We start from the raw sequence: 19,460 nt of genomic DNA, 5'->3' as shown, positions 1-19,460 counted from the left end.
GTATTTAAGCTGGCCCAGGAGGGAAGTAAGGTGAGTGAGGTACCGTGAAAGGGTGGTAGGATAGGGCTTGCAGGTCCCAGTAAAGTTGAAGAATTATGCGGTTGGGCATTCTAGAGGAAGCAAATTCAAGAGATAGGAGTAAAGCTTAGAAAGTGAGATGCTTGACACTGAGATTATGGAGAAATTAAAGTTATTGTTAATAGCAAAACTTTGATGCCATCTCACCAACAAATGCACAATAACCCTGCTCAGGATACCACACTCAGCTTTTCATTAGTTTTAATGGTAATGGCTGCAATGCCTTGCCCTCAGTCCCAAACAGCATGTAAGACTCACTATTAATGGCACAGACGGTCAAGACCAAAGCCATTCCTACTGCAGGGAAAGCAATTTTCACTGCAAATAATATCTTAAAGACAAAAGAAAAAAGAACAAGATGATATGAAAACAGAAATGACTTGAGGCAAACAGTTCATCAAAAGTAACAAAGAAGCAAATCTCCTTGAGGTTAAGTGCTTTAGATGAAGATCCAACAACTGGCCGGCCACCAGATTCTGCAGAAACCATCCAAGGGTGTGGTAGCCTGACAATGGCTCCCAAAGATAGGTCATGCCCAGTGAGTGGGGAAAGGGTCTTTGCAGATACGCGGTTAGGTTACAGATTTTGAGATGAGAAGACCATGCCATCACAAGAGAGAGGCAGAGAGCAAGTTTGACATGTGCAAAGGAGAAGATGATATAAAGACAAAGGCAGGTAGTGGAGCGATGCAGCCGCAAGCCAAGGAATACCACGGAAGGCCCGCAACCAGCAGAAGTTAGAAGAGGCAAGGAACAGATTCACCCCCCAGTGTCTCTGGAGGGAACATGGCCTGCTGACACCCTGATTTGGTGTTTCTTGCCTCCAAAACTGTGAGAGAATCAATTTCTCTTATTTTTTTAAGCATCTTAGTGTGTGGTCATTTATCATAGCAGCCAAAAAAACATGTACAACTTAATCTACCGAGTGTCTAAGAGGCTTGATCCTAGGTTGGCCACCCTGGGAAGATCCAAGATGCATAGGACTTAGTTATTTTCTTGAAGGTTTTAACAATCTAGTTTGATCTGGAAAAAAAAAAGTCAATCAAATCCAGAAAATAAGAAGTCAAGCCACTTGAAGAAATGTGTCTTGAAATGTGGGAAGAAGATCCTATGTTAGGTCACAATAGAAGAAGAGTTATCCAGATTATGGATTGGTGAATAAATTCCAAAAAGATTTGCACTTTAGATTTGTTTCCAAAAAAATACAACATGGAGAGTAGTCTGTTATAATAACCTGATTACTTAGATCACTGTATTCAAAATGCAAACATTTTCTGGAATAGCCCACACAAAAGGGAACCTACCAAACACAGAACAGACTTACAACATGAGTGAAATAATTTAGCGTCATCTGTCCCCAAGTCTCAGCTTCAGAAATCACCCAAGAAACTAATGACTCTACATAGGAGGCACCTTAAAATTCAGAGCGATGAGGGTTCTAGAGAGGAGGGGGGTGGGGAATGGGTTAGCCTGGTGATGGGTATTAAAGAGGGCACGTTCTGCATGGAGCACTGGGTGTTACGCACAATGAATCAGGGAACACTACATCAAAAACGAATGATGTAATGTATGGTGATTAACATAACATAATAATAAAAAATATAAATAAATAAAATGAAAACATTAAAAATTAATTAATTAATTAAAATAAAATTCAGAGTGAGAACTCTTCCACACCTTCAACCAAAAGCAAGCTTACCCCTAAGAAAACCCTCTAACCTAAACAAGAGCAACCAGGACATCAAAAAAACTTGAGAGGTATACACTGTAACTGGCAAGTCACTCAATGTTAATTTCAATCATTTTCTCTTTCCCCCTCAAAAACAGCTTCAAAGAACCACATGCCCAGTATTCAGGGTTATCTGTTCCGCATGCAGGACCCTCTTTGCAGCAACTGATGGGAAGGTGGCGGACCGCCCTGGACGTGCCAGCCCAGCTCCCGGCAGATGCTGCTTCGGCCTCATTAACAGTGGCAGCTAAAGACATAATCGAGTCCAGCTGCAGGCAGAGAGAACTGCTTGAGCTCATGGTTGGCTGGCAGGCTCCCGAATTCCCCCTCAATAAGCAGTCATCATTTACTCACGGGATGACCTAGAACAAAATCCAGCAGTGAATGGCCTGTTCCCAAACACCAGGACACGTCACGCTCGTCACAGGCAGATTCAAATGAGATGAACTCCAATACCCCTGCTACTGCAGGGATCTCACAGAGCTGTTTCTGCCCAGCTTCTACATGGCTGTCTTGCTCTAAATGAGACCATTTGGGGTAATATCCGGGAGGAGATGAGTATCCGCCAACTTGCTGCATGTCGGCACTGCAGTGAAGTTGTACCAAGCTGGGAATCCTTGGGTTGGGAGGTCCCCTGTCCAGCTCTGGTCCTGGCTGGAACTTCAACACAAACCTCTTTATTAATCCTACTGAGGCACCAGGAATGATGCCCGTGTGACCTCACCAGCCTGCTTTGGCCCCAACTTTCTGATAATGCCAATCAAACACTTTCCAGCTTCATCAGGAGCATAGAAAGCAGGACAACAGGGGTGCCTGGGTGACTCAGTCGGTTAAGTGTCTGACTTTTGATTTTGGCTCAGGTCATGATCTCGGGCTTGTGGGATCAAGCCCTGCCTCGGGCTCTCACTGGGCATGAAGGCTGCCTGGGTTTCTCTCTCTCCCTCTGCCCCTCCCCCTGCTCTCTCACGCATGAGCGTACTCTCTCATGCCCGCTCACTCTCTCACGCACTCTCTCTCTCAAAAAAAAAAAGAAAGGAAGAAAAACAAGCAGGACAACACTGATCTGAACCTGCACCAGATGCAGGCTAGAGGAAAAGAAAAAACAAAAAATCTAAAAGAAGCAAGAGGTGGAAAATGTTTACACTTGTTAAAAAACATCCAATTTGCCAAATAACTTGTTTGAAATCTTAGAATTTAAAATGTAAACGTTCTTCTATTTGGAGGTCAGAGTTGGCCTCCAAATGCTGCTTTTCCTCCCAACTTTTCTAAAGGAAGAGCTAGGTTATGGAGTTAGATGGGTGACAAAGGGAAGGATAAGAGCAAGCCTCAAAAGCTCCACAATACAGCCAAACAAGGAATAGGGCAGCCCACCTAACCAACCATGCTCTGAATACATTCATTCTTTTTTTCTTTCTTTCTTTCTGCCAAGGACAGGAGTTGGGAGAGGCTCACAACCTGTGCGCAAAAGAAATGCTCAGGCTCGTGTTTCTGCTCCCATCGCATGGCATGGGGAAGAATTGTAAACCTGAAGGATGGCCCGGTAACCTGTGGCCCAGATTAAAGTACAGTATCACGATTTCATAGGTCAATTACAAATGCCTTGTAGTCTTAACCAGACATGCAATATGCCTTTTTTTTTCTTTAAACAAATAGCACTATTTGATTAACAGCCCCCATGGAATGGGGAACTCATTTATTATTTGTAGTTCATCAAAAGAATAGGACTTATCAGGTGATTGAGGAACTGAAAACAGTCTACTGGTAAAAAGGCTCCCTTTTATTAAGGACAATGCAGCCAGCAGCCAGCTAGAACCCCACCTGGGCTGACATTCAGCTGACAAGATGCTAATCTGCACTATCAGGAACACAGCTGTGCAAGAGCGCCTGGGAAGGTCAGTCGTTGTATGGCAATAAATTTCATTCTGTTGAATTTCTATAGTGCTTTTTAAGATTTTATTTATTTATTTGACAGAGAGACAGCGAGAGAGGGAACACAAGCAGGGGGAGCCACAGAGGGAGAGGGAGAAGCAGACTTCCCGCTGAGCAGGGAGCCCCATATGGGGCTCGATCCCAGGACCCTGGGATTACGACCTGAGCTGAAGGCAGACGCTTAACGACTGAGCCACCCAGGTGCCCCTATAGTGTCTTTCTAACCCATAGCCGATTTCCCCCTTCCACACCCCCAGTCCGGCATATCTCACCTTATAATTTTGAAAATGCTGGAGCAAAAACTTCTCCTAAAATAAAACTCACATACTCCTATTTTTAGTGGTTCCCTTTCTCTGGGTCTTGGACTCCAAGGCCCCTAAATTACTGACAATGATTTCTAAATCCACATACATCTAGACGTCAACTTACACACTTGCCCATATATGTGTGGCTTTCTGAGGGCATTGTGGCAAAGGCCAGCTTGCGTTACCCCCCCGAGGTCACAGCTGTTCCCCCACCCTCCCTGGCTACAGGGTGTAGCCATGTGACTGACTGGATTCTTTGGTGGGATCATAGGGATTGGGACCCTACTGGAGATTTGAGTCTCATCAGGAACACAAAAAAATGGACATGGGCAGAAGTGATACATTCCACTCCTAAGATTACCCCAAGAAAACCTCCCAGGCGGTTCTCAGTATTCTCTTCCCCCTCGGTCACCCAGACACAGGCACCAGGGTGACCTTGGAAGCCATGTGTTAAAGACAGCACAGCCTGCATCACACCAGTCCCTGAATGACTGCGGGCAGCAGAGCCCCCCCAACCCCATTTCAACCCTGCCAGTTGGACTTTATGTGAACAACAACAACAAAGCACTATTTTGTCAAAACACGGAGATTTCAGGATTTTACTATTACAGCCGCTAATGCTTCTTTAACTAATATACATACATAGGTGCTACTGTGATTCACAATGGTATACATTCAATTTCTTTTTCATTTTGGTAAGGGCACTTAACAGGAGTGTATACATTCATTTAAAAAGCAATACCCAGCTCAGAGGTGTTTTTTTCCCTCACTGTATATTTGCTTGAAAAACACTTCATTAATGTTTTCAACAATTCCAGGCACTGAGCTAGAGGTGACATATACGGAGGGAAATGTCAGTCTATGGCCTCAAGCTTACAGCATATTGGGATAGCAGACATATCCTAAAAATACGAAGAAGTGCATCATTACACATTACAAGTGCTTGAAGCAAACAGGGCACTGAGAGTCACAGAAGAGACCTAAGAGACTAGGGCAGGGGGAGTGGAGGGACAGCTCTTTCTGGGGAAGGGACATTTAAGCTGGACAACAGATGGATGAGTGTAAACTAATTAATTAAAAATAAAGAAAGAGGGGCACCTGGGTGGCTCAGTCAGTTAAGCGTCTCCTTCGGCTCAGGTCATGATCCCAGGGGCCTGGGATCAAGCCCCGTACCGGGCTCCTTGCTCAGCAGGGAGCATTTTTCTCCCTCTCCTCGCTGCTTCTCTCTCTCTCTCTAGACAGCCCCTCCCCACTGCTTATTCTCAATCTCTCTCAAATAAATAAATAAATCTTTAAAAAAATAAAGCATATATTTCAATGGGGATGATAACACCCCCAAGCAGATGAAAAATTGGGTTCTTGAATGCGGGAGAAGAGGATACCTCCCAATAGCAATGGTTTGAAGATCCATTCAAAGGGCCACAGTACATGTAAATAGATTATTTATTTATGGCATTAAAATTTCATGGGGGTGGTGGGGGGATTAAGAGGAAGTATCTTAAAATGTCTAAAAAGGGAGGTGATAATAAAAAAACAGTCTCAGAAACACAGGTCTAAAGCCAACAGGAATCTACTGAAGGTGTTAGCAAGGGAATGCCACGACCTGATGTGCATTTCTAAAAACCCCGTCAGAGTTATTAATATTTTTGTGCTAAAAAAATATTAGAAAAGTTTAGAAACCTTTGTTCATTTTAGAAGTTATGGTTAAGTGGTGTTAACCCACCAAAACCATATAATCCAAACTCTTCATTGTAGAGATTCAAAAGGAAAATGAAACTCAGAAAGGCTCTGTACCTAGTGTGTTGAAAATCATGCAATTGGCAAGCAGCAAGCGAAGTTTGAATCCTGTTCTACTTCCTTCAGCACTGTTCCCCAAATTCTACACTACCCCGCACACATCTACGCTGTCCATGCAATTATTTGCATGGCTACGTTCTACATATTGATTCATATTTGACCACCCTTTACACAATATTTGAGTCAGATGTACAGAAAGGAAGAAAAGGTAATTTTTTGCCATGCTTCTAGATTTTTCGAGAAAAAATAATGTCCGAGCCTCATGCTGTCACCTATCTTGAAGACTGTCAAGATTTGCAGGTTACTAAACACAAGAATCCATTAGCTCTGTTGCTTCAGTCAAACATGTAGGGGATAGTCACTGGCAGAAGATTCTCAAAGTGAGTATTTAGTCTAAATTTAAATAGCTGTTCCCTGGGTCTGAATAGTAAACTGGAGGTCTGAAGAAGACGACATTGCTTCTCTTTTATAGAGAAAAAGCAGCACACCTGAAACAAAATGGAACATGAGTGGTCACAGTGGCACCATTCACAAGGGCCAAATGTGGAAGCAACCCAAGTGTCCATTGGTAGATGAATGGATAAACAAAACGTGCTACCTTCATAAAATGGCTTAGTATTCAGCCTTAAAAAGGACATCTGACACCTGCTACAACATGGATGAGTCTTGAGGACATCACGCTAAGAGAAATAGCCAATGACAAAAAGAGAGAAGTGAAGTCACTTAGTGTGAAGTCACTATGATCTGCGGGTGGTTTGTTAACCACGGCATAATCTAGCCCATCTGGACTAATACGGAGTTTTCTAAGGAGCAATAGAATATGAGAATTTGAATTTCAGATCATATCAACAAATGGTCTTTAATTGTAAAAAAAAAAAAAAAAACCCTTTATTTCTCTGTAACTGATTTCTGAAAGAAAATACACAATTAGCACTCTTCCTAAAATGTACAAGACATTTGACAACGACTATTAGCAGTATGGGAAACTTCCTTCTTTCCACACATAGAACTACATCATAGACTATGCATGACTCAGTGGACAGCCTGTGTATATTTTGTTTGGCTGGTTTGTGATAGAGATGGGGAGAACATCCTAAATAATAGGCACATGAAACATTTCCTTCCTCTCTTCCAAGAATGTAGCAACAGTTGCTACATCACACTTGGGTAGAGAAGGTGTTCAGCAGCACGTACTCTCCCTTTCATCAAGTGTCAAGTTCCTGGAGGCTGCGGACGATTTTCTAAATAAGTATCTGTTAATCTTCCAGGGGCATGACGACTCGAGGAGAAAATACACAGAAGCCAGTCTCCAGCAGGTTATGTGAGGGGGTGAAGACGGAGGGTTCCCCCCAGACCCCTTCCTCCCCATCATTCCTCACTGTAGGCAGAGTGACTGCGACCTGAAGCTGTTCTCAAACATCTGAAAACCATTTATAAAAAACTGAGGTTACTACAAATAAAGACGCTTTAAGCTGGTGGTTCGTATCTTTAGTTCATGATGTAACTAGACACTAAAATAATAGCATATGCGCTGGTGGGAAAAATCACCAGAGTTAGGAGACGTGTGGTCCACTCCACCTCTCCCACTAACAAACTGGGACATGTCGCTCAAATTCCTAGGACCTTATTTCTCTCATCCATAAACAGGAGAGATCAAATCAGTGTTTCCCAAAATATGGTCTTTGGTCCAACTATGTGTGAATCCTCTGTGGGTATGTGCATGAGGGGGACGGGTCCCTCACAACTGCAGACTCCTAGGACCTATCCTTTTCTCACTGAACGAGATTCCGAGAGTGAGGCCCAGGAATCTGCATTTTAAAGCTTCCAGGCTTTTAGTTGCATGGCTGTAGTCTTTGGTGACCTTTTGAATTGCACGATACAGCCAAACTGACTAATGCACGATGAAGTGTGTGACCCATACATAATACTGAAGAATCCCTAAGTCTTCTTCTGGCATTATAATCCCATAGTCACGAGCAGAGCTGAAAACAAGTATGTAGCTCCAGCCCCACCCATTCCATCCCCCCCCCCCCAAAAAATGCATAATGCTAGAGTTCATCCCAGTGTAAATCAAATATTACAACTGATCGGGTATTACTCACTACTGAACATGATTTCCCTTCATCGCCGTACTCTACCCCAAGAGAGTCCGAGTCCAATCACACCCTGGAGAACACATGTTAATACCACATGGGATATTTTAGGGCCAGATCTTTACACCATGTTAACTCCATGTTTTCTCATAAAATGGTCTCCAAACATCAAAATTTGTAAAACAATAAAATATTTCTGTGCTGCATCTGTAGGCAAATAGGTGCAACTATATATACTTAAGCAGAGAAGGGACAGTAAATAGTTGTTGAAAGATTAAAAACTAAAACATAAACATGGGAATGGAGAGAGTACCTGTGATCATGTTTGACAACTGGCAGGCAGTGAGCACTAATGTCCTTCCCTGAAGAAGTCGGACTCCTAGTTACACAGACACTCGGTAAATTCAGAACTAGCACCTGCATCTTTAGACCTTAGGTCCACTATCTTTTTTGTAACACTGACCAAAATTTTATGCACACTGGGAAAATGTAGGAGTCTCTAAAAAGTGTGCACAATAACCAGAATGAGCTCTAATGGGGTTTGGAGGTGGAGCAGGACAGGAAAATAGAAACAATGAAAGAGGAAAAATGGTGCTAACTTTCAGTTAAACATGGTAGATTGAACACCGTATTTTCTCTCTTCCCTCCCAAATGTCCACTAAAATAACAAAAAATAAATAAAGATGACAAGAGAACTGGAAAGGAGACAACAGCAGACAAAAGATGCCAATAAATTTTTGGAATATGGAAAATGGATGGAAGAATTGTTACTGACTTAACAGTATTGTGCTCACAAAGGGATACAGTGATGAGAAGCAAAACCATTTGGGCTGTAAAACTCCAGAAAGGCTTCAGACTTGGAGGCATCCGGTGCTGCAAAAAGGTCGGGGGTGAAGCTTTGGCTATAACTATGAATACCAGTTGAAAGCTTACCTAAAGACAACTCTGTTGAAAAATAAAATTGAGAAAATCTTTTGAAAGTGTAAAAAAAGAGGGCACCTGGGTGGCACAGTTGGTTAAGTGTCTGCCTTCTGCCCAGGTCCTGATCCCGGGGTCCTGGGATGGAGCCCCACATCAGGCTCCCTGTTCAGTGAGGAACCTGCTTCTCCCTTTCCCTCTGCCTCTCCCCCTCCTCGTGCATGGACTCTCTAATAAATAAATAAAATCTTAAAAAAAAAGAAAGTTTTAGAAAAGGTAACAATAAAGACAAGAGAAAACATTTTTAAGAGATAGATGGTTGATCCAGAAGATTTAATAATTAACAGGAGTTTCACAAAAATCAAATACATAAGGTGCCGGCAAAGAAATTATCAAAGAAATATGAAAATACATATTCCCCAAAGTGAAGAGCATTGATCTATTCAAGGTCTGTGGAAAACCTGGCACACTAAATTTAAATAGCCCACACCGAAGCACAGTATCGTGACACTTTGGCTCAGTAACTGGCAAACTATGGTCCATGGTCCAAATCTGGCCCACTGTCTGTTTGGGTAAATAGTTTACTGGAACACAGATTCATTCATTTATATATTGTCTATCGCTGCTTTCATGCTATGATAGCAGAGTTTTGACAGAGACAGTGTGCCTACAAAGCCTGAAATACTTTCCTAAGAGAAATGAAAACATGTCCACACAAAAACTTGCACATGTATGCTCATTAGCAGCATTACTCATCATAGCCAAAAGGTAGAAATAACCCAAATCTATAGCCACAGACAAATCAATAAACAAAATATGGTATTTCTATACAATAGAATATTTTTCGGCTATAAAGGAATGAAGTATTGATATATGCTACCACTTGGATAAACAGTAAAAACATGCTAAGTGAAAGAAGCCAATCCCAAAAGCTTATATATTATGTGATTTCATTCATATGAAAATCCAGAGTAACAAAATCTACAGAGAAAGAAAATAGATTACTGGTTGCTTGGGGAGGAAGGGGGTGGGTGGAAAGTAGGGGTGTGATAGTTAAAGGGTTCAATTTCTAAAATTGACTCAGGTGATGGTTGCACATCTAACAATTTAAAAATCCACTGAACTGTGCACTTTAAATGGGCGAGTTGTGTGATATGTGAAGTATATCTCAATAAAGCTGGTTTTTTAAAAAGGAAATGTACTAGAAAAAATAGAATAAGAAGATACTACTTGGCCCACTATGCCCATTCTAATATATTAATACTGACCATTAGTACTGATCATTCCCATTTATTAATACTGACAATACTGACTCAATGTCATATTAATAAAATGTAAAATGTGATAAAAGATCATGAAAGAATGATGAACATAGAATATGAAAGAGAATTAAGAAATCATACCATAATGGGATCTTAATGGAATATGAAAAAATCACATTAAAGGTATAAGAACTATGGAGGTGACTATCATATGAAAAATCTCAAAGAATTAAAAATAGTTATCTAATATAGGGGCGCCTGAGTGGCTCAGTTGGTTAAGTGACTGCCTTTGGCTCAGGTCATGATCCTGGAGTCCCAGGATTGAGTCCCGCATCAAGCTCCCTGCTCAGCAGGGAGTCTGCTTCTCCCTCTGACCCTCCCCCATCTCATGCTCTTGTGCTCTCTCTTTCTCTCTCTCTCTCAAATAAATAAAATCTTAAAAAATAAAAAAATAGTTATCTAATAATACAGCCAAAAGCAAAGTGGATTTTAGAGCACAGTCTATTACTTGGGATAGAGAGGTCATTTATTAATGAAAAAGCGGTCAATTCACCAAAAAGACATAATAATTCTAAGTATTTATGCACCCAATTATAGAGCTTCATAATAAAGAAAAACTGATAGAACCACAAAAAGAAATAGACAAATCCACAATAGCAGATGGAAACTGTAATATCCCTCTCTAAATGATATACTACATATATAAAAAAATCAGTAAAGATACAGAATATACTCCCAACCAACTTGATCTAATTGACATTTATAGAGCAGTCAACCCAACAACATCTAGACTGATTAGGGAAACTTAGAAGACACAAATTTGTAGAAAGATTAATTCCTTCTGAATACACATAGAACATTTACCAAGACAGACCATATTCTGGGCCATAAAACAACTGTCAATAAACCTAAAAGGATCCAAGTTATATCAAGTGTGTTCTCTTAACCACATTGAAATGAGAAATTGTTAACAATGATATCTGGAAAATCTCCAAATATTTAGAAATGAAACAACTCATTTCAAAATACATATAAGTTAAAGAAGAAATCAAAGAGAAATTAGAAAATATTTTGAACTAAAGAAAAATGAAAACACGTTTATGGTATGCCAATAAAACACCACTGAGGAAAAATTCAGGTCACTAAACACCTATATTTGAAAACATAAAAAGTCTATCAATGGCCCTAGAATTCACCTAATGAAACTAGAAAAATAGGACCAAACAAAATACAAAATAGAAGAAAGTATATAATAAAGATGAGAGAAGAAAGGAGTAAAATAGAAAACAATAGAGAAAATCTGTGAAACCAAGCCTGGTTCTTTAAGAACATCTATAAAATAAACAAGCCACTAAGCACATTGATCAGGAAAAAAGAAAGAATAAATAAATAACCATTATCAGAAATAACAGAGGATATACCTCCATGTTCTAATCATAGTTTTAAAATAGTAAGGGAGCATTATGAACTACTTTATGCCAATAAATTCAACAACTTAGATGAAATAGACAAATTTGTGAAAAACACAAACTACCAAAGCTAACTCAAGATAAAAGAGATTACCTGGAGAGCCCTCTATCTATTCAAGAATTTAAATTTGTAGTTAATCTTTACACTAAGCCAACTCCAAGTCCAGGTGGCTTCACTGTTGAATTCTACAAAACATTAATGAAGAAATCAGACACAAACTCTTCCAGAAAAGAGGAATATTGAAGAAGGAATATTTTCCAACTTATTCTGAGGCCAGCATTACATTGATACTAAAAACAAACAAAGACATAATAAGAAAACTACAGAACAGTATCTTTCATGGACATAGAGGCAAAAATTTGAATCAAAATTTAGTAAACTGAATCTAACATTTTTTTTTTCTTTTTAGAGAGAGAGATTGAGCAGGGCAGGGAGGGGGAGAGGGAGAGAGAGAATCTTAAGCAGACTCCATTGCTCAGCATGGAGCCCAACTCGGGGCTCAGTGTCACCACCCTGAAATCATGGCCTGAGCCAAAATCTCAAGTCTGACGCTTAACTGACTGGGCCACCCAGGCACCCATTTATTTTGATAATTTTTTTTTCTTAGAGAGGGGAAGAGAGAGAGGTACTAGGGAGGGGCAGAGGGAGAGGAAGAGAGAGAATCCCAAGCAGACTCCTGCTGAACGTGGAGCCAGATGTGGGGCTCGATCTCATGACCCTGAGATCATGACCTGAGCTGAAATCAAGAGTTGGAAACTTAACCAACGGAGGCACCCAGGCACCCTTAGCAATAGTTTTAAAAAGGATAATATATTAATCACTAAACCAAGTTTCCCAGGAATGCAAGGTGGTTAACATCTGAAAAATCAATGTAATTCATCATATTAATAAACAACAAAGGAAAATCCATGTGCTAATTAGACACAGAAAAAGCATCTGACAAAAATCCAACATTCATTTCTAATAGAAACTCTCAGCAAATGGAAAAATAAAAAGAAATTCCTCCAAACTGATAAAGGGCATCTACAAAAAACTTAACACCTAATATCAGAATTAATGGTAAAACATCAAATTATTTTTCCTAAAATCAGGAAAAGGCCATCAGTGTTCTAATCAGTATTATTAAACAAGAAATTTAAAACATCCAGACTGGTAAGGAAGAACGGTCTTTATTTTCACGACATGATCACATGTGCAGAAAGTCTGATGGGATATAACAAAAAGCTACTGTAACTAATAAGCAGGTGTGGTAATTTTGCAGACTATGCAAAATTCAATTGTTTTTATATACTAACAAGGAATAATCAGACACAATTTTTTAAAAACAGTGCCATTTAAAAGAGTACCAAAAATGTGAAATACTTAGTATAATTTGACAAAAATATGTAAGATCTATACACAGAAAACTACCAGATATTGCTTAGAGAAATTAAAGACTGAAATAGAGAAGGATCATAAAATTTAATATTGTTAGGAGGTTAATTCTCTCATAACAGAATAGTTTAGGAAACCCTTGCAAATCAAATCCCTGCATTATTTTTTAACTGGCAAGTTGATTCTAAAATTCATATGGGGTCAACATTCTTGAGAATGAAGGACAAAGCTAGAAAAATCATGCTTTCTCAGTTCAAGACTTACTATAAAGCTACAGTACTAAAGATGGTGTGGTACTGGCATGGCAAGAAACATATAGTTCCACAAAATAGAGTAGAGAATCCAAAAGATAGACCTACTCATGTATGGACAACTGATTTTCCAGATAATTGCAAAGGCAATTCAGTGGAGAAAGGAGTGTCTTTGAAAAAATCATGCTAGAGGGACACCTGAGTGGCTCAGTCAGTTTAGCAGCTGACTCTTGACTTCCACTCAGGTCATGATCTCAGGGTGGGGAGATAGAGCCCCCTCTCGGTTCTGCACTCAGCAGGAGTCTGCTTGAGATTCTCTCCTTCTGCCCCTCCCCCCCACCCTGCAATCTGTGCACACTCACTCACTCTCTCTCTAAAATAAATGAGTTTTAAAAAAATCATGTTAGAAAAATTGAATATCCATAGGCAAAAAAAAAAAAAAATGAACTTGGGTCATCTTGTACACATACAAAAATTAACTCAAAATGGAACACAGACCTAATGTAAAACATAAAACCACAGACTTCTGGGGGGAAACCTCTATGATCTTGGGTTAGGCAAATATTTCTTTAAAACAAGAGAAAACATACAATCTACCAAGAAACAATGCAATAACTTCAGCTTCATCAGAATTAAAATGTCTGCCCATCAAAAAACACTGACAAGAAAGCGAAGACGAGCCATAGACCGGGAGAGAATATCTGCAAATGATACACTGATAAAAGACTGATAGCCACAAAATATAAACAATGCTCAAAATTCAGTACGAAAACAACCCAGTAAGAAGTGGGCAAAATGTCTGAATAGAAATTTTGCCGGAGAAGATATATGGATTTGAAATAAGCCCATGAGAAAATGTTCATCATCATTTATCATTAGGGAACTGCAATTCAAACCCAAACTCCTACTATACCTACTTGCATGGCTAAAATACAAGACTGACCTCGCCAGGTGTGGGCAAGGATGCAGAGAAACTGGAACTTGCGCATAGTGCTAGTAAGAATGGAAAATGGTACAACCTTTTGCAAAACTAGCATTTTCCTAAAAACTTAAACATACACCTACTGGTGATTCAGCCATTCCATTCCTAAGTATTTACCTAAGATGAAACCACACGTCCAAAGACTTGCATACAAATCTTCATAGCAACTTTGTGACAGCCAAAAATTGGAAACATATTGTCCAACTCTAGGTGAAAGCTGATTGGCAACAAACTATGGTATATAGAAGCAACCTACTACTACACATTATTAATGCACCCTACAGCATGGACAATCTCCAAATAATTAGGCTGAATGAAAAAAAGCCAGATCAAAAAAAGTGGGGGAGAGGGGTGCCTACTATATGATTACATTGGCATAAAATTCTAGAAAATGCAAACTAATCTGTATTAACACAAAGCACATCACAGTTTGCCTGGTGATGTTGGGTGCGAGGAAGAGTGGCATGGAGGGATTGCAAAAGGTAATGAGGACACTTTGGGGTGATGGTGTCATGGGTGTATACATATGTCAAAACTTAAAATTGCATACTTTAAATATGTGCAGTTTATTGTAGGTCAATGATAACTCAAAATAATACAAAACTAACAAAAAATTTGCTTTGGGGCCATGAGATCTGAGGTGAAGAGAAAGAGTAGCACAAGAATTTGCTGTGTTTTCTTATAAGCCCATAATTGTTGTGTTGTTTTTTCTTAACCATGGAGAATCATGGTAAAAATGCAAATAAAAATAAAACAAGAGCAAGAAGTATAAGAGGATAACAAAAGAGACAAGAAAGACTTTTCTTTAAGGTCTTTAGTTGAAAATTAGGTGCTCATAAAGGCACAAATTCTTTCCAGCCACCCTGGAACTATTACTTGATTACTGAATTCCTAATAAGGATGCACTTTAGACTATCACAGTAAATGAAAATATTCCATTTTAACGTTTGAATGAGCTATCCCCAATATGCCACCAAAGGAACATGAACTGCTACTTAAGTGACATTTTTAAGCCATAGTAATGGATTTGTGCTGATCTAGCCACAACCCTCTCCAACAACCTTGTTTATTTTTACAGTGGCTTGCTACAGATGGGTTGTAGAAATCATTAAGTAGTTGATAACCCCTACCGGTTTAAACCATTAATTATCTACTTCCTTACCTGGGAGCAATTTGAACAATGGGATGAATTTGGGTTCAGCTGATGAAATTGATATCAGTAAAATAATCAGTTTCAGAAGAGCCTAGAGTGAGCTACCTTCCAATTACACAGGGAAAGAAAAGAATCTTGCAAGTTAGGAGAGTAATTCAGTTAGAACAGAAGCAAAGGAAAATAACCCCTGAAAGCAGAAATTCAGTGAGGGGAAAAAAAATGGAGAAATTGTGGTGTTTCAAATAATTTGATTCACATTAAGATTGTTCTTTGGACTTGGGGGAAATATGGCTCAGGTGTAATTCAGTTTAGGGAGCCAGAAGCTCTTGAACACAGACCCTCCTTCTACTAGACCTCTGATAACTCTGATAGTCATGCTTTCGTGTACTGAGGGCTTTGATTTGAAAACAGCTTAAAGAATGTATACATTCCAAACAATGTTCAAATCATTTGGCACCGGCTATGGTTTGTACAATGATTTCTTCTTGATATTAAATAACCTCAAGGTTCTGGTCTGCTTAATTCACTGATTAGAAATAATGCCCATGTGGTGAAGTGAGGACATTAAGCCTTGTTGCAAGATGAGCTGCTTCTGCCTGTCACCTAGGTTCGCTCTATAGCGGATTGCATTCCACCAGGATCCAGAACCCAGCTACCACTTTAAACTCTTTTCTATCCCTTCTCTGACAAATTTAGTCAGGCTTCTCACATGTGGAGAGCAGCCCTGCCTAACGCAACAAGAAAAACTCACTAGGAATTAAACAACAAACCACTTCCAATTAACACAAAAGGCTCAAGTCTGCTTTTATCATCTTTATCCAGAAGAAAGTTGGTTGAGAAGTGGAGCAAGGAAGAACAGGTATGTAATGCTAGGAAAAATCAGTTTGCCCTGAACATCAAGCACTGAATGGTTGATTTGGAAGGAGAAAATAGTATATGCACAAATCCTACAGTACGCATCTTAGCATGTTCTTTAGCAACCTCACTGGGTTCAAATATTATCAGATACATTACCCGAATCTCAAGGATAAGGTAGAATTACTACCTCTGTGATGACTTAGAAATAAGATAAAAGGCTTTCTGTCTTGGTTTGGCTTAGGTGCCAACCTGTCTGGTGTTGTTGAGGCTGGTGGTACCTTGGAGAACAGAGACCAACACCCTCATTTTGCAGATGAGGAAATAGAAGGTTAAGGGCCTTAACCAAAATGACACAGAGACGCAGCCAGGACTGGATGCTAGGCGTTAAGACCCTCTCCTTAGCCACTCGTAGGCCCTTTACTGGTCTCCTTTGACTTTCCTTTTGGGGTCATGATTCTGTCAGAAGAGGTCACGGTACGGCAAGTCATTTTTACACAGCGGTTTTCAATCCAGCTAAACAATGGAATCACCTGGAAGCCACATATATTCTGATGCTGGGGCTTCAACCCTCCCCCAAGGATTCTGATGTAATCCAGCTGGGGTGTGGCCCGAGCAGGGGAGGTTCAAGAGCTCCCTTGGGCAATCCTAACGTGCAGCCATCTCTGAGAAACCTTGCCATGGAGCAAAGCTTTTTGGAAATGAAACGTGCTAATAATTAAGACAGGCTTTTGCAATGGGTTTTCATACTCCAAACTAGGCAGGTGTTCCTTGTTGAAAATTTCTATCGCTTAATAGGGTCTTCCCTGCTCCTCAGGTTCTAGCCCGCTCTGTGCCCCTCTTAACCATCATTGCTGGGTCCCCTCGGCCTCTAAAAGCTCATCACTGCCATCAAAATGCACATTAAAAGAGAGACCTGAAAACAAGTTTCAAAACGTTCAGTAAAAGCGAGGGAAGGAAATCCCCCAATTTGGACAAGTCTCCATAAGCAAAACAGAGGAAAGGGAGGCTATCTGGCCATAATTCCGGCCAAGAGTGTTTGGGCATTTTCCCAGAATTACCCAAGTAATCCCGTGAAAAGCGAATCTATGTAGGCTACATTATGTACAAACTGCCTAACTCGTGAGTTTTAATCAAAAGTTACCTGACTCCGGAAGGCGTTAATGCCAAAGACACCACATGCATCATAGATTTGACTGGCCCCTGACCTCTTCCCTAAGCATCTCCCTCTAGGGTCTTGCAGTAATAAACCAGAACCAAGCAGACTGTGAATTAAACACTCTGCTCTGCGTTGGGACCTGAGCCACCCACTCCGGAGAACGCCCCAATGCCTACACCCTTCTAGCTCAAGAGGAAAACCCTAGGAGTATTCGAGGGGGCGTGGTGAGGACGAGTCCCAGAGCGCCGTCCAGAACCTCCTTTTCTCCACCGCAGAGGCTCCGCAGAGGCTCCGGGAGCCCCCTTGTCCTGCGTCTGCACACCTTACAACGCTCCGCCCCCGACGCAGGTGGCCCTAGGACTAGGGTGTCCGAAGTTCACTGAGTCCCGGGAAGGACGGAAGTGAGGAGGAATGTCCCGGAGGCCGAGCCTCCCCCGCGCCGCCCGAGCCTCCACCGGCAAGCAGGGTCTACGCGAAGGGCTGTCCGGAAGAGGTGCGGGGTCGCGGACTCCCTGGAAGAGGGCCTCATCCTGGCTCAGGCGCCGCCTCCTCCCCGCGACTCTGTCCGGCTGGAGGCAGGACCCCGGCGCGAGCCGGACGCCGGGACGGGTCCCAGGAGGCTGGGCTGAGGCTCAGCGCGGGATTTGACCCCGGCAGCCAGGAGCTCGCCACGAGGGGCCGCCTTAGCCCCAGGCCGTGCCACCTGTCCTGGCCGGGGTGGCAGCGCAGCCCCAGGACAGGCCCCTGGCTACAGCTCTCCCCGCTCTAGCCGACTAGAAGAAAAGTCCTGGGGGGGGGGGGGACGCCAGGCGCGGAGACCGCCTCACCTGTCCGGCGACGTAGAGCAGGCACCAGGTGCCGCCGAGGATGCGAGCCAGGAGCCTCGAGTGCCAGGGCGCAGCCAGCCGTGCCATGGTCCCCCAGCAGGGAGGGAGGGGAGTCCGGGCGAGACCCCTCCCTGGAAGCGGCAGCCTCCTCCCGCGCGGGCTGCAGGGCTCCGCCGCGGCCGCAGCAGCCGGCGGGCGGACTGGGGCGTGCGCCTGCGGGGCAGGGCTGCGCTCGGCTCGGCCGCGCGTCCTCTGAGCCGCCCTGCGGCCGCCGAGCCCGGCTGCTTTGAATGGGAGCGCGTGCGCTGGGGGTGGGGGCGTTATTTGTGAATGTGCTGCTTGTCTTGGCTCGGGATGGTTCGCGCTCCAACTCCCCCCCCCCCCGCAGCACCCCCTCCGGCTCCTGCTCCTCCCCTCCTGTGTCAGCCCAGCAAAGGCGGGGAGCGCAGACACCCAGCCGCCGGGCAGCGACTGCGTGCGCCTTTCGGGAAACCGGAGCGGAGCTAAGCGCTGGCTGGATTCTATTTATTTATTCTTTTTAAAGGGAGGGTCTCGCACCGCACACCTTGGACGCGTTTGGAATCCGACCCTGCCTGCCCTGGGAGAACACTGGTTGAGAAGGAGAGGCTCCTTTCCCCGGAACGAGTCCCCAGGGCCATTCCCCGCGCGCTATCCCTAGAGCTTGGCGCGCTGCAGCCGCGCTGGGAACCACGCAAGGCCCTGCAGGGACCGGGGAAGAGGCGGCGATGATTAAGAAATTCTACCGCACATAATGCGCAGAACTGAACGTAATGGTGTGTAGTCCGTGGAGACCCATCCTCTGGGTAGGCAGAGAGATTGTCCCGTGGGGTTACTGTTTTGCAACCAGGGTCTGGGGGAAGAGGACTTCGCTCGAGAGCCGCGGGGACCCACGACAGCCGGGTTGGGACGCAGTGAACCATGAGCCAGCGTCACCCATAAGTGACCCAAAGTGAGGCTGACTTTGCTTGTCTTCCTGTGCCAGTGGTTTTCTGGGGCAAGCCAGAGCACTCCCTTGTCCAGTGCGGGCCGTGTTCTTATTAATTAGACTTGAGGCTTTCAGGCTTTCTCTGTAACAGAAAGCAAACTTCGTGCCCTTTGGAGCTCTTTGCCATGGGGACCCAGGTTCATTTCTCCCTGAAAACCTGGCGCTCCAGAGCCAGTCTCCCAAAGCATATTTATGAGAAAGTAAATCCCCCACCCTTCTCCCAACCGTCTTGCAGGCCACTCCACCCCTCTCGAACCTTGGCAGTGAAGCCAA

At 42.7% G+C, this 19,460-nt stretch overlaps 1 protein-coding gene across 1 annotated transcript in view; it reads right to left on the bottom strand.

Moving 5' to 3' along the window:
• The window catches only part of ADAMTSL1 (ADAMTS like 1), a 939,419-nt gene extending 920,957 nt beyond the window's left edge, over positions 1-18,462 (bottom strand). The window contains exon 1 of the mRNA XM_064579938.1: positions 18,182-18,462. Coding sequence (XP_064436008.1) covers positions 18,182-18,268 — 87 coding nt within the window. The 5' untranslated portion in view covers positions 18,269-18,462. The remainder of the gene's footprint in view (positions 1-18,181) is intronic.
• Between the last annotated feature and the right edge of the window lie 998 nt (positions 18,463-19,460).

The sequence above is a fragment of the Mirounga angustirostris genome, unplaced genomic scaffold (assembly GCF_029215605.1).
Source record: "Mirounga angustirostris isolate CCGP_5_RB_7025 unplaced genomic scaffold, mMirAng1.0.hap1 SCAF_15, whole genome shotgun sequence".
Taxonomy (NCBI): Eukaryota; Metazoa; Chordata; class Mammalia; order Carnivora; family Phocidae; genus Mirounga; species Mirounga angustirostris.
Note: the sequence above shows the minus strand (reverse complement) of the source record. Positions and strands in the feature narration are given on the sequence as shown.